A 14,233-nucleotide genomic window follows, 5' to 3' on the forward strand; every position below is an offset into this window, starting at 1 on the left:
GTAGTGAGGGTGAACCTGTACTTGATCTTCTGGGAGAGACGGTCTATCACACCTTCACACACAATTTCACTGAGAAGGTCTTTCCATTCTTCTACAATGAGTGTGCATACCCTATTAGTATTCTGTCTGTTGTTGAATATGAAGAGAAATAAAGAGAATAATGTTGCTTTTCAGATAAAGTGTTCTTGATGTTGTTAAGTTTTTCCGCTTGTTGCTGCTATTGATTTGGCTGTAGTACTATTTTTAGTATTTCAAATAATTCATTAATAATTAGTACATCATACTTCATAATCAAAATTACAGATATAACATTTGGAAGATATTACATAAGGAAAATATTTTTTTGCCCACAGCTGACGAGTCTTTCAATTGGCTTTGTCCCACCGAACACTTCTCCATCAGAGAGACCTAACTTCCAAGTGGGTTCAAAGTAGAAAAACAAACTTTTATAACCTTTTAAATTAACTAAAAAAGTACCTGAAGTGGTTGAGTTATAAATGCTCAGACAGTATTAATAAGTGTGTGGTGCATGTTAATGAACTTCATAAAATCATAGTCATTTATATAAATGAGCTTACTCTGATTGGTTTGACCAATGATGAATGAATTACAGAACAACCTAAATAAACTGAATTTAAATTAAATTAAATTTGATAATAAAATTACAGCAATTGTAATAGTTTCTTTGATTTACCAATAATAAGCCAGAGAGGAAGAAATCCCACACTTCGATTTATTTTTTAAAACGTTTGCCATGTTTTTTTTTTTTCAACTCCGTTATTAAAATGGGACGCTTTCTTTAAAATAAATGAATGTCAAATAAAACAGTAATGACAGAGATTATTATTAGAGAAACAAATACATGATTTATGTAACAAACAAGACACGGTCAAATCGAGTTGGTTACTTAAGTATGTAGCCTATCATTTGTTGACTTTGAACTCAAATGCCAATCAACGTTCTACATTCCAAATCGTTTTATGATTATGACGTCATAATGGGTGAAGGAGTGTATACTCAAGCTTCTAAGAGAATATAGTGGACAATGAGAAAACAGAAAACATAATCTCACAGAGAAGAGCGCTAGAAAATGTTTCAAGAGAGTTGTGGAACATCCCTTGGCTTTCGCCCGTTTCTGCCCTCAGTCATCCGGCAGTGTAACTATGTCCAGATTCTGTCAGAGCATCGAGAGTCTGTGAATGTGAAGCACACTGGCCAGACACCCACACACCTACAACTCCGGGTGACAGGAAACAAGCATAACATTGGTCTGCTCGACTCTAACCAGACAACTATGCCAAGATCCATAATAACAACGGAAAGGCCATTCAGGGAAGTTAGTAAATTTACGATGCCGACTCTGCCTCCGCTGGTTCGCACGGCTGCTGTATTGACGGATAAACCCCGAGCTCCGCTTCTACAGTCTGCTCCTCTGCCACAGGTTCTGACTGTGCCTCGAAACCCTGACGAGGAACCAGCAAGAGCAGACGAGCAAAGCCCGCTTCGTCAAAGGAACAGTGGCTATAAAAGCAAGCGGCTACGCAAAGACCAACATCAAAAGCCATTGAGACTCCTGGCCGTCGCTGACATACCGCCAGTGACTGAATCAGTGAGGACGCTACTGATGTCCAAAGCGAGCGTTCAGCAGCGTTCACACCGCCAGAGACCCGCAGCAAGACGACGGCAACACGACAACACCAAACAGACAAGCTCCTGCGTTCAGATGTGGATGTGTCCAGCGACATGATAAATACATAAGCAATAATAATAATAAAAAAGTGGAGAGCACTTATCTCTGTCCGACAGCTTACATACATCATTTTATAATAAAAATGTATTAAATTTATTAATATAAAATTTACAATTATGTTATTTAATATTAAACCAATGCCACCAGATAGCATGAAATGTCTGCTAAAGATCACTTCATCTGGAAAGCATCTGCTGTGTACAAACATCTTATAAACATCTTTAAGATGTCAGTTTTACAAATGTTCTAGAGACAAGAGAGCAAGAGAGCAACACTGCAAAGAATGCATAGGCCTAATTGATGCAAAATATTGTGCAATGATGAAAAAAAGTATTATATTATATTATCCTGTATTATATTATATTGTATTATATGAGCCTATATTATACGGTTATTCGTGTATATTTAGGTGTATTGTCCATTTTTATGTTCTCGTTTACATGAATTACTGCGCCATCTGTCGACACAAATCCAAAGTTTGTTTCCGTCTTTCATTAAACTACGGTTCCCAGAAAACTTTGCGTGCTACTTGCACGCATAGACAGTAAAAGAAACACGTGATGTCCACTGCTCTTCCTGTGTCTGTTGGTTATTCTTTTTAGAAAAAAAAGAAAAGAAAAAAATCTATATTATTCTTTTGCTAGCTTGTTGATACGTTTTTTAGAGTTGAGGGAACTGGCGGATTTTGAAGTGGATAATGTTTGGCTTTGGTGCATTGTATGAGGGGGTATGAGGAACAACAGGAGGGTGTTATCAGATGTTCCCGTGCTCATGAATGTTTAGCAAGGCAGTCCACGACCTGCCAGCCTCTGAAGCGATTTAGTCATAAACTATTTTAAACTGTGTCAACCATTTAATATTGATATTATCTTGATATTAATAATAATACATAAGACAAGTTGAATGAGGGGAGCATAGTCATGGAGAGTCCACATTTACCTGCTGAGGTGAGTCGAGCTAACACAGTCCCTATCAACGACTATACACTTCCATTACATTGTGGTTTAGCATGTTTTTTACACTTTACCATATAAAAAGCACTGAATGGATATAAAGAATGATATGTCACTTTTTTTTTACCCCAGTTAATACTTTTTAGTGCATGTTAGTTTTTGAAAGTAATTTTCTGTATATTGGATAATTTGTCACAATGAAACCTGCCTTTAAACGGCCTGTTATAGGATTTTAAACTACAATTAAATAGTAAAACGATTACATGTGTGAGGGCCTATATATATTGTTATTATATAGCATAACAAATATTTTCTAAAATTAAAATAAATATATTCTTATGCTATTTATTAATAAAAGTATTTATTCAAGAATATATAAATTGTGAAAAATATTGTTTACCTGACATTTTTATTATATATGTATCAAAATATTTTTGGTCACCTGTATATGTGTCCTCTGTAGATGCAAATCTTATTATAAGAACATAAATAGTAATAAAATATAAAAAATATTCTAGTATAATAATATTATTTTATTGTCCTAAGATGACTTGGATTTTGCCACCCCCCAGGCAGTTTAATAAAAGTAAAAATAAATAAATACAAGACAAATCAAATCAAATTTATAAAATTAAAGGGTACCATTTTAGAATAATACTCCATTAGTTAATGTTAGTTAATTTATTAATTAACATGAACAAACAATGAACAATACATTTATTACTATATTTATTCATCTTTGTTAATGAAAATACAGTTATTCATTGTTAATTCATGCTAATTCACAGTGCATTAACTAATGTTAACAAGCACAACTTTTGATTTGACAAAATCAAAAATTAACATCAACTAAGATTAATAAATGCTGTAGAAGGATTGTTCTTGCTTAGATCATCTTAACTAAAGTAGTTAACTAACATTAACTAATGGACCATTATTCTAAAGTGTTACCCATGAAATTGACCATTTGCCCCAACCTTCATTATATAGTCGACTCTTGTCTTAATATTTAAGCAAGAGAGTGCAAGCCATGACTTTTGCTTTTTCTGCTACAGATAATTTCTTACATATTGAGTTTCCTTCATGTAACGGATCGAAAGGAGGCGTCACTGGTGTGTAAGAGCTGGTATGATGCATGCCAAGACCCCCAGTTTCAGGTTTTTGTCTTTTTTCTTTTTGAACATCTAGATGATCTAAAACATTATTACTTTTGCGTGTTTAGCCCACTTCCCTAATTGTTTAAATTACCATTGCTTTACCACAGAAAAATGTCACTTTCAAGTTCCCCGTTTCCACATCTTCACTGGACTTTATCCGTTCACTTGCAAGGAGTCCTCGCTGTGGCCTAGTCATCAGCCATGTTGATGGATCCAGCCTGTCAAGACAAGTACTAATGGAGGTGGGGCTTCACCTCGGCCCTCGCCTGGACAGTTTGGCTCTACCTGGCAGCAGCGTCACAGAGACCTCACTGCTGGGCCTCCTGCCACATCTGACTGGCCTTCGCAAGCTGGACCTCCAGGGGCTGGACAGCCTCTTTATGTCTGGAGCTTTTTTGTCAAGAGAGGAGCACCGGCGACAGGTTACAACTTTAAGAAAGTTTCCCAAAAATCCTGGAAAGTTTCCTATCTTTCTGGAGAGTTTTGGACTTTTTCTGAAAAATGTCCACCTTTTTGCAACACTAATCAAAATATAAAGTCCATTTTTATACTGTAAATTAAGGTTGTGATCCCTAGATTGCATTTACATTTATGAATTTAGCAGACGGTTTTTATCCAAAGCAACTTATAGTGCTTGCCAAAATGATTAGAATTCAGCTTAAAAAAATGGGTTCAAGTCAGTCATTTCTAAAACAATGAATAGCTTTTTAGTGTTTTATTAACAAAACATGTATAATAATTTATTTAGAATACTTTAATGATTTAAAATAAATAATAAAAGTATAATATATTATTTTAAAAGTATTATGTTATAACAACAAAACAAAAACAGGTATAATGTTTTATTTAGAATTTTATTTATATTTTAAAGTGTAATTATTTTATATATAAAAATTACAATTGTAATTTATATATTTTATATTGTAATTTAAATTTATTTTACAATTCACAAAAAAGTGTGAAATGTAAAATAATTTTTGACACAGTTAAATATATTGCACTGTATTAAAAACATATTACACGTATATTACACTGTTAAAATGAGATTTTCTGCTCTTTATAATACTTTATAATACTAGTGTCAATTATACGCACCTCAGTATTGTAGTACCAACTATGTTGGGACAATATAAGCCCTCCCTTCTACTACCGTAACCCTACCTGATACTTTATTTTACATTTTTTTGATTATTTCCTTCATTTTTATTGAAAATAAACGCCTTTCCGATGTGATATGAGATTTGAAAAGGGGGAGAAACAAAAAGTTGGGAAAAGGCGGATTTGAACTTGGGTCTATCGCGTCAAAAATGTCTTCGGGGAAAAAGTTTTACCATTAACACTAATGGAGCTGTGCTTAAATATCATCCTTTTTAGTGTCGTCTAGCCCAGTCTCACGCTGGTGGGCTGAGTTAGTTTAAATAGATGTTAAATGTAAATGTTTTTTCTTTAATGATTTTCTAAATGAAAGCAGTTAAATGTTTATAGTTTTAAAACCATTATATGTTATATTTATATAACTCAATTATCTTTGCAATAATAGGTCCAGAATGCTTTGAGGAATCTGGAGGAACTGGACCTGTCTGATCTGCGCTATCTCTCAGACCTCTCTTTTAATCGCCTGACGAGTTGCACGCCCAGGTTACGCAGTCTGTCCCTGGCTGGATGTCACATCTCTTTTGAGTTCGACCCATACAGAGGTTGCCCGGTGGGGTTTGGCTCTTCCGCTCTAGTTTCCCTCCGTAACCTCCTGAGTTTCTTGCAGAAGCAGGCCGCCACGCTCCACAGCCTGGACCTGAGTCGCACCAGCATCACTCCCGAGTCGCTCCGCTCCATAGCTACGCTGCCCGGCCTGCGTCTGGAGGAGCTGAGTCTACACGGCTGTAAAGAGCTGACGGACTACTCCATAGAGATCCTCTGCAAGCAGCAGAGCGGTCTGAGGACGCTGGACCTCCGAGCCTGTACGGAGTTAACCAGCAGGACGGTGCTGGCCGTGGCCACTGAGCTGAAGGAGCTGCGGTCGCTGTCCCTCTCGCAGGACTGGAAGATCACGGATAAAGGCCTGGCCGAGCTGATGACGCTGCCGAGCTTGAGGAGTCTGGATCTGTCGGAGTGTCTGCATGTCAGTGGTGCAGACCTGGTGAAGGGATTGTCCTCTCCACAGCCCCGGGCTCAGCTCGAGACCCTTAGCCTTAGAAATTGCACTTACATAAAGGTCACTGCACTTATATCTGTTATCGGCCAGTGTTAGTCATTTTTTAAACGTTGTATGGGATTATATTATATATTTAATTGTTCCTGTTAATACTAACTCTCATTTAAAGCTAATCTTTACAAACACTTGTTGTTTAATGAAATCTTTAACAAATTTCAAGATGATCATCCATTTTTCACATTGTAAATTATAATGTGTGATGCCTAAATCCATAAAAACGATTTAATTTAGTTTTGTGTTTTATTTTGCTGTATTATCAAAAAAAAAAAAAAATCAATCGTATAATCTTCAATATAAAAATATAAACATGATAACATTATAATTCTAATCTAATTTGTAATTGATAGTTAGAAAAATGAATAATTAGATTATTATACCAACTAAAATTTAGGGTGATATGAATACATCTTACAGTTTTGGTTGATATTTTGTATTTTAAAAAAAAGGTTAATATTAATGTCTATTTTTAATTTGGTAAATTATAAATGTGTAAAACAATTAGTTAATTTTTTTTATTATTTATTACTGCACATTCATTAAAATTATAATTATATCTAAATAATAATTAGCATGTTAAACGTGCCAGAATGTACAGTTACATGAATATAACAGACAGTATTTTGTTTTATATATGAATATCCATTTTTCATTCTGTAAATTATATTGTTGTGATACCTAAATTCTTTTAAAACAAATTATTTTACTTTTACTTCTAGTATTCTATTTATAACATAACTATAATCATTAGCTTATTAGCTACAATTATTAGCTTATTTAGTGTAGTTAAAATATGACATTTTTTGTCGGATAATTGAATTTAAAAATTTTCCTCAGATGATCCTGCAGACCTTGTTGTTGTATTGTCTGTTTTCTTGCTTAAAGCCTATGTTCTCAAACAGGATACAGTCATGTTGTCCCTGACACAGCTGCTCGGCTGTAACCTGAGAGAGCTGGACCTCACTTCCTGTGTCTGCCTCACTGACCTGAGCGTTCGTGCCATCACAACATACCTCCCTGCGCTGGTGGTGCTGCGACTCGGCTGGTGCAAAGAGATCTCCGACTGGGGGCTGCTGGGAATGGTGGAGCCCACCAAAGATTGTGAACCAACAGACAAAAAGGTGGGATTGCCCTGTTTTTTTTTTTTTTAAAGCTAATATAATGTTTTGATAATAACTGCACACAGTTAGCTCATAAATTCCCCATATGTGAAGGAGTATAAAGGCCCGAGCTTTACAAGGACGTTTGGGAACATGGGCTTTTTCCAGCCTCCCAGCCTGCCGTTCCAGGAGAAGCCACGTCTCGTGACCGAAGAGGACCTCGGGGCCTTTAGAGAGCATCAAGAGGGAGCGTCGCTTTTGGCCCTCAGGGGTCTTCAGGAACTGGACCTGTCGGCCTGTTTCAAGTTAACTGACACCAGTATCACACAGGTCAGTACCTCAGTGATCAAAGCATGTACTTTCAAAAACAAAATGGCACAGGATGTGATGTCAGAATGTTCCTGGGCGCCTCAGGTACTCCGTTTCCCAGACCTGCAGCGTCTCTCGCTTTCTATGCTGCCTGAGATCAGCGACGACAGCTTGGTGTCCGTAGCCTATCACTGCCGCAGCCTCACCAGCCTGGCGCTCAGCCACTGTCCCCAGATCAGTGACCAGGGCATGGCGCGTGCCCTTCCGCTCCTTCACAAACTGCAGCATCTGTTCCTGGCCTGCTGCGACGCGGTTACCAACGAGTAAGTGGCGTCATCCAGTCATTCGTGTTTTGTACTAAATAAACGAGCTGTGCTTAACGTGCTGAATGTGTTCCTGCAGAACTCTTGCTATAATCGCGCTGCACTGCGACAGACTCCGGACCCTCGATGTGTCTATGTGTAAGGATATCACAGTGCACCAGGTGGACCTCCTCCAGTCCCAGCTGCCCTTCCTCAAGAAAGTCCAGTGTCGATTTGCCAATGGGGCAGATTTTACTATGGTATAATGAAGATGTAATAGAGTGCGTTAGTGGCCGTCCACTGTTTCAGCAGCGTCGTTTCCGGATGTCATTTTTCTGTTTATTGCTTACATAGGGATTTTTTTAAAAGTATTCGAAAGCATGTGAAGCCATGAACAAAAGCATACAAAGTGGACAAGGACTTGGCTGAAGTAAAGAACTAGTATACCATGAAGAATTGCGAATGACAATCAAATAAAAAATGATGTGGAAATTTAGATCTGCTCATTTAAAGTTGTTGATTATACCTATAGAAACAATATATTTAAAGGTTATTATTGTTCCCTGGAGAGCTGTTTTGGTTGGATTTGCACACCGTGACTCTGATTGGTGGAATTTTCTGCACAGCATCATGGGTATTGTAGTTTTTCCACCACAAATTCTGCCGTTTAGTTATTATTTTAAAAATAAGTTGAAATCATGTTAACTTTACATGAAGTCATGGTTAAATCTATTTCATTATGGAGAAAATAAACCGTTTTAGTTCTGGAACCCGAACGCTGCACTACATACGGTGAAAATGAATCGAATGAATACATGTTTAAAGCACTTTTAACTCCAGTATGAAAGAGTAATCAATTTGTTAACGCTGTATTGTTTGCATAGGTCTATAATTGTGCTATTAATGTGGTGAATCACTGCTTCTGAATGAATCTGAGGGTCCGGATATTTCAAATGACTCCAGTAGTACTGTAAACCTGATCTGCTATTGATTAGTAGATATAAATCTTTACTTCCAGGCAATATTTGTCAATAAATATTTATAAGAATTATTATTTTCTTGTCTTTTCCATCATCTTATCCTACAGTGATTTGAATGTGCAGTTTTATAAGGCCACACTTTACAACTTGTGTTTTATCAGCGCCAGATCAGGGTGAAATTTCAGGTTACGTGACTACCAGTAATAAGCTCAAAGGTCTAGTTTTATGATACAATTTGATGCTTAACTCGACCTGTAATTAAAAGTATGAGTCATGTTTCAAATGTGAAACAATCCTATCTACATATAGATTCTAATTCAGTTTATCTTAAAACATTTAAGCGGACGCTGTTGTAGTGACAGCGACAGACGAAGTTCATAAATCAACAACGTACCAAAACGATAGCAACGTCTTTCTACTGAGTCCTCCTCATGGGCCTACACGCGAATACAGTGTTACCAGTGCCTGATTTGTAATGAAAGAACATACAAAATAAAAGACATTAAGACTATTATAATAGATAGATATTCTTTATTCCATACAAAGGATAAACAAATCTTGAATTAATATCACGTACCATTGTCAGCTGGTAAAGTGGCCACATCGCTGGTCAAGATTGTTACGCAAAACCAAGGAAAGCTATATACAAAACAATACAGTACACGGATTGTTATTTTTCTAGATCAATGTTGTCATTAGATTTGTGAAATCCACAAAAGAGCAGTTTTTTTTCATATTATATATATATATATATATATATATATATATGCAGATTTTCCACATATTAAAGTTGTCAGCTCCATTTATGCACTTTACAATGGCACCACAGAATATTTTAACTACATATAGTTATAATCATGATACATTGTATGCATTATAAAATCAACATACTATGAAGTGCTTGTTATGTGGTGATGAAACTACATTTAGATCTTTAGCCAATACAGTCGGATAAAATAACACTAAATCCTTTTTTAAAACAGAAACATGATTGTATCCCATACAAAACACACTGATGTAAAATCCTACAATAGCTAGTGCTATTTGAACTGAAGGCAAACTGGCATTTAAAAATGGAACAGTCGGACCAAAATAAAACGTGAAGTTGTATACATCAAGTAAACTGAAAAAATGAATATGAAAGTATCAGATCGCACCGATAATATTCAAACCACTTGGCCAAACCACTCCTCTAACAACACACTAAATATCTCCAAACCATTTTCCAATCCCACTTCAGTACCACATTTGTTGATCACTTATTTAATCCAGCACACTGACCTTTAATGTGCACCTAATAATTGCAACAGACTTGAATGAAAATGTCGCCAATGCATATTGGTATAAACAGAAACGTGACACATCAGTGCTCTTCCAATGATAAACTATTCATCAGCGATTGTAATATACGTTAAACTTTATGGGAATGAATAAGGATGCCAACATGAAGCACAAATGTTTATAACATATACTTGACCCCCCCCCTCCCAGTAAGCTGCTTGATGTAATGCCTTTTAGTACAATTTTGGTAGAAGCTAAATAAGTACCACGAAAAGTGTGCGTTCAAACCTGAGAATTTCAGACAGGTCTATTATACGAGATTCGACAAAAAAGGCACGTTAGATACAACACGTCAGGCCTTTAACTAATAAAAACACTCAATGCAAGACCGTCTTATTCACTGCAACACAGCACCACAGATAAACATGTTATCACAAAGTGCTCTCTCTCTCGCTCTCATTTCAAGCCCTGTAATACTATCAAACGTCTCCCAATCCAAAGCCTGCATCTCTGCCATGTCTTGGCAATGGCGTAACCGCTGTGGACCACAAGCTTATGGCTCGTGTTATTGTTCGGCTTGGCTGAAGTCGTAGCAGAAGTTGAAGTTGCTGGGTGGTTTGGGGATTGGCGGTGCTGTGTCTGGGATTGGGACGTTTTCCAGGTCCAGGAGACGGAGCTTGATTTCCATAGAGAGGAGAATCTCTAGTTCGCTACGCATGCTCTCGCTGCTCATCTCTTTACCCAGGAGCACACTGAGGCCGTCAGTCCACAGACAGAACTGGAAGACATCAACCGAAAGATGATTTTTCCCAGCTAGTGCAATTAGTACCACTTGAATGGAGTTAACAAACAGTACATTAACAAAAGGCTCCCAGACGCTCAGGAGTGAAAAAATTGATTCAACTCACATCTGTTCTGGAAGAGGCGATGAAATTCAAGCTATACTCTTCAACATCGTATGTGATGCTGAAAGCCAAGTCCAACACTTCCTGCGAGACCAACCACAAACCAGAACACAGTTACAGTTCAGTTTTATCATCTTATGAAACAAGAAAACTTTTGAACTAATATTAATTTTTTGCACAGCCAATGTTTTAAAGTGCATTATGGTGATGTACCACCTTGTTCAGATTCAATATTGATCACAAAGCCAATTTGTTTTTAAATAAACCAATAAATTATTCAGAAGAAAACTAAGAATCAAGAAGATAAATATGCTACATCTCAAGAATGCAAAAATATAATTGGTATTATATTGATTACTGGCCAATATCCACATATTTGAATCATTACTTATCACTCAATATACAGATATTAAATTTAATATGCATTTTCCTATTTTTCCATTTAGATTGCGATCATATAATACTAAAAAAAAAAAAACTCACAATTAATATCCATTAAAGTGTATGCTATAGGTTAATGCCTAAATTATAAACTTTAAAATAACTGATTTAAGTTTTGCTGTTGAGCGAAACCTCTATAGCTTTTTTTCTATATTATTTCTTCTTTTTTGCATTTTTTAAAGTTACCTTTTTACTATTAACCATTTGTTTTATTTTTATTTTGATAATCACCAGAATTTGTCATTTAGATTTAAATTTCTTAAATAATTATATATATATATATATATATATATATATATATATATATATATATACACACACACACACACACACACACACACACACACACACACACACACACACACACACAATCTATTTGAATGATTTCAATGTATTTATTTTTATATAAACAATTTAAGAACACCATAACTAATTCATTGTAGAATGCCAGATAAATATATATATATTTTTTAAAAATATAACTTAGAATTACAACACTGAATCTCTAGTCAATTTTGAATGTATTTGAATTTTAAATTAATTGAATTAATAAAAGAAAGAAGATTAGCATTATACCTTCGTCTGTTTCCCCTTGTTCTCCTTCATGTGAGGACAGTCTTTCCCCATGACCACATTCTTAATGTCTGCGACAGGAACTGAGGGGATAGCAAAATGAAATGATTTATTTAACTCGGAAGACTCATTTATTTAAGACTCAAAAACGGAGCTCATTCTAAAGCAGTGAGACTCACTCTTTCCTGAAGCGCCTCAATGGAGGGCATTTCCATGTCCTCTTCCACATCTCCATAGTGCAGGACTTTGTGATTAGGAGAGAGCCGACAATACCACAGCTTGTCTGAGGGGGAAAAATGAAATCAATAAAACGATGACATCTGCTCCAGATCTTGATACAGTTATCTGGTGTCTGAGAGGATCTTGGCGTCTCACCTTGCCTCCGGCGGCTGCTGATCTTCCGGAAGAGCGTTCCGTGACACAGACGGTTCAGTCTCTGCTGTCGGATGAGCTCCAGAAGCTCTGGCTTCAGACGCTCCTTCAGCTCACTGGATACAAAGACAAGGAAATGCATGTGTGATGGAAAGATATGCACCCGACACCATACTCTGTAAAGTTAGTGATAGGTGCTTTCGAAACGCTTCCATGTGAAGACTCAAATCTTTTGCTTCGAACCATCAAACCACAAAAAAACTCTTGTTTGGAACTGTTAAATACTTCAATGGCTCACCACTAGGGGGTGACGATTGCTGCACATGAATCAGAATCTACATGGTTTTCCCTCATCCCAGAAAAGTTTTTAATTTGGAGTAATTTGGAGATATTTTTAACGACACAGTACATGTTTTACTAACGGACTAAAAATGCAAAGCATCCTTGAAGAAACCCAAGACAAACAAACAAAGAGCAACAATACTATTAATACTGATTTGGAGAGCTTTGAAACATTCTGTGAAGCAACTCCTTACAGCACAGGTGGAGCAAGCGTCTCTTCCTGGTGGAGTCTCTCCGTCTGTCTCAGTTTGAGGATCTCGCTGTAGTTCAGTGCGTTCACCTTATTCTTGAAGAGCTCTAGAGATGTGGGCTTGCTGGACAGAGTCCTGGTGATCTGCTCCCGGACCACCTGCATCACCTTTAGAGAAAGAACCAGATCAAATCTGACTATTAAAACAAACCGATGTGTTATATTTGCAATGTGTGTGACGGTCTGAAAAAGTCTCCTCCAATAAACTCACACACAAAGGCATTTCTTTTTAAAGCCATCCCTTAACTATTAACCATTTGATATGCATAACATTCTTGCAATGTAAAGAAACGGGGCTTGTTATCAAACTCAAGCAAAAGAGAGATCAATCATATTAATGACAATACTACTCAAACAATACACTTATCAACATACTGACAGCCACATCACATCATCAATATCTTCAGCCATAACTAGCTTAAAATAACTAAAATATTTATTCTAATCCTACAACACAGAGACAAAACGCTCATCCTACCTCAGCTGTAGTGAAATTATTACAGTCCCCTCACAACCACAGCGACACTGAGTGTGTGTGTTGTGTGTGTGTGTGTGTGTGTGTGTAGAGAGAGTGTATGGTCCCTCCCTTCTAGATGGTCACCATAATAAACTCACACTCACATACACTTCACATCACAGAGCTCAGTAAACCAGCCGGCAATAGCAACATGCCATCAACTATTAACAGTCGTTGAAAAGAAACACCACAGTCGGGGACAAAGAAAGAGGGGAAAAAGGTGGTTAAGCAAGTAAGTTAGAAAACACACACAGTGAGAGTAATTTCCCTTCTGAGGCAAAACAAGAGCTCAACTTTGACTGCTTTTCTCAGGTTTGACAAGAAAACCCTTGAATCGTTAAACACGAGCCAAGTTTCTTAACACGTTAATGTTTCCAAAAAAAATTTGATATTGGCCATACCACAATAAAGGCTTCTTAACGTTTACCTTCTCCACCTGAATTCTTTTGTGTGCCTGGGACCAGTGTGTTTTTTTCATTCTGTTTCCAAAAAAACTTCCAGAACAAAGGCAAAAAAAGGGCACTTTATACATACAAAAAATGCTATTTTGACACTTCAAAATGCTAAACATTTTTGGGATGTGGTTTACTGATGTGTATTTCTGCGAGAGAGCAGGATTCCTTTTGTTCCTCAAATACCCCTTTATAAAGTCCCTGCCCAGGAGGGTGGTGTGGTGGGGGGTCACGATCAGTGAAAACAAAAGACAGGCCGGTTAGCTGGAGGCTTGCTCCATTCCACAAGTCAAAAAGGTCACGGGGTTTGGTGTTATGCCTGAAAGCGGTTATTAAACAG

At 36.9% G+C, this 14,233-nt stretch overlaps 2 protein-coding genes across 3 annotated transcripts; one reads left to right on the forward strand and one right to left on the reverse strand.

The window, feature by feature from the left end:
* The first annotated feature begins 2,295 nt into the window (after nt 1–2,295).
* LOC113043221 (F-box/LRR-repeat protein 3) lies at nt 2,296–8,810 on the forward strand. Of its 2 annotated transcripts, XM_026202458.1 has the most exons (9): nt 2,296–2,697; nt 3,759–3,860; nt 3,968–4,282; nt 5,401–6,072; nt 6,972–7,190; nt 7,284–7,499; nt 7,584–7,801; nt 7,881–8,056; nt 8,148–8,810. In XM_026202458.1, exons 1-8 carry the CDS (start codon nt 2,671–2,673, stop codon nt 8,044–8,046), a joined length of 1,935 nt encoding a protein of 644 aa, XP_026058243.1. In that variant the 5' UTR covers nt 2,296–2,670; the 3' UTR covers nt 8,047–8,056; nt 8,148–8,810. The 2 variants fall into 2 exon arrangements, with proteins under 2 accessions (XP_026058243.1, XP_026058242.1); XM_026202457.1 differs by having other exon boundaries at nt 7,881–8,810.
* A 1,021-nt stretch (nt 8,811–9,831) lies between these two features.
* Nucleotides 9,832–13,031, reverse strand: LOC113043223 (engulfment and cell motility protein 3-like). The gene is made up of 6 exons (XM_026202460.1): nt 12,869–13,031; nt 12,336–12,448; nt 12,136–12,243; nt 11,964–12,043; nt 10,950–11,030; nt 9,832–10,819 (listed from the first exon to the last, which is right to left on the reverse strand). Exons 1-6 carry the CDS (start codon nt 13,027–13,029, stop codon nt 10,607–10,609), a joined length of 756 nt encoding a protein of 251 aa, XP_026058245.1. The 5' UTR covers nt 13,030–13,031; the 3' UTR covers nt 9,832–10,606.
* Between the last annotated feature and the right edge of the window lie 1,202 nt (nt 13,032–14,233).

Source organism: Carassius auratus, chromosome 25, assembly GCF_003368295.1.
Source record: "Carassius auratus strain Wakin chromosome 25, ASM336829v1, whole genome shotgun sequence".
Lineage (NCBI taxonomy): Eukaryota > Metazoa > Chordata > Actinopteri > Cypriniformes > Cyprinidae > Carassius > Carassius auratus.

Excerpts from the sequence above, each read along its gene's own strand:
- LOC113043223 (XM_026202460.1), bottom strand. The coding sequence starts at position 13,029 with ATGCAGGTGGTCCGGGAGCAGATCACCAGGACTCTGTCCAGCAAGCCC. Across the intron at positions 12,244-12,335 it reads CAGCAGCCGCCGGAGGCAAG|ACAAGCTGTGGTATTGTCGG; the intron begins GTGAGACGCCAA and ends TTTCCCCCTCAG. Across the intron at positions 11,031-11,963 it reads ACAAGGGGAAACAGACGAAG|GAAGTGTTGGACTTGGCTTT; the intron begins GTATAATGCTAA and ends TTGGTCTCGCAG.
- LOC113043221 (XM_026202457.1), top strand. The coding sequence starts at position 2,671 with ATGGAGAGTCCACATTTACCTGCTGAG. Across the intron at positions 7,191-7,283 it reads GTGAACCAACAGACAAAAAG|GAGTATAAAGGCCCGAGCTT; the intron begins GTGGGATTGCCC and ends CCATATGTGAAG. Across the intron at positions 7,500-7,583 it reads CTGACACCAGTATCACACAG|GTACTCCGTTTCCCAGACCT; the intron begins GTCAGTACCTCA and ends TGGGCGCCTCAG.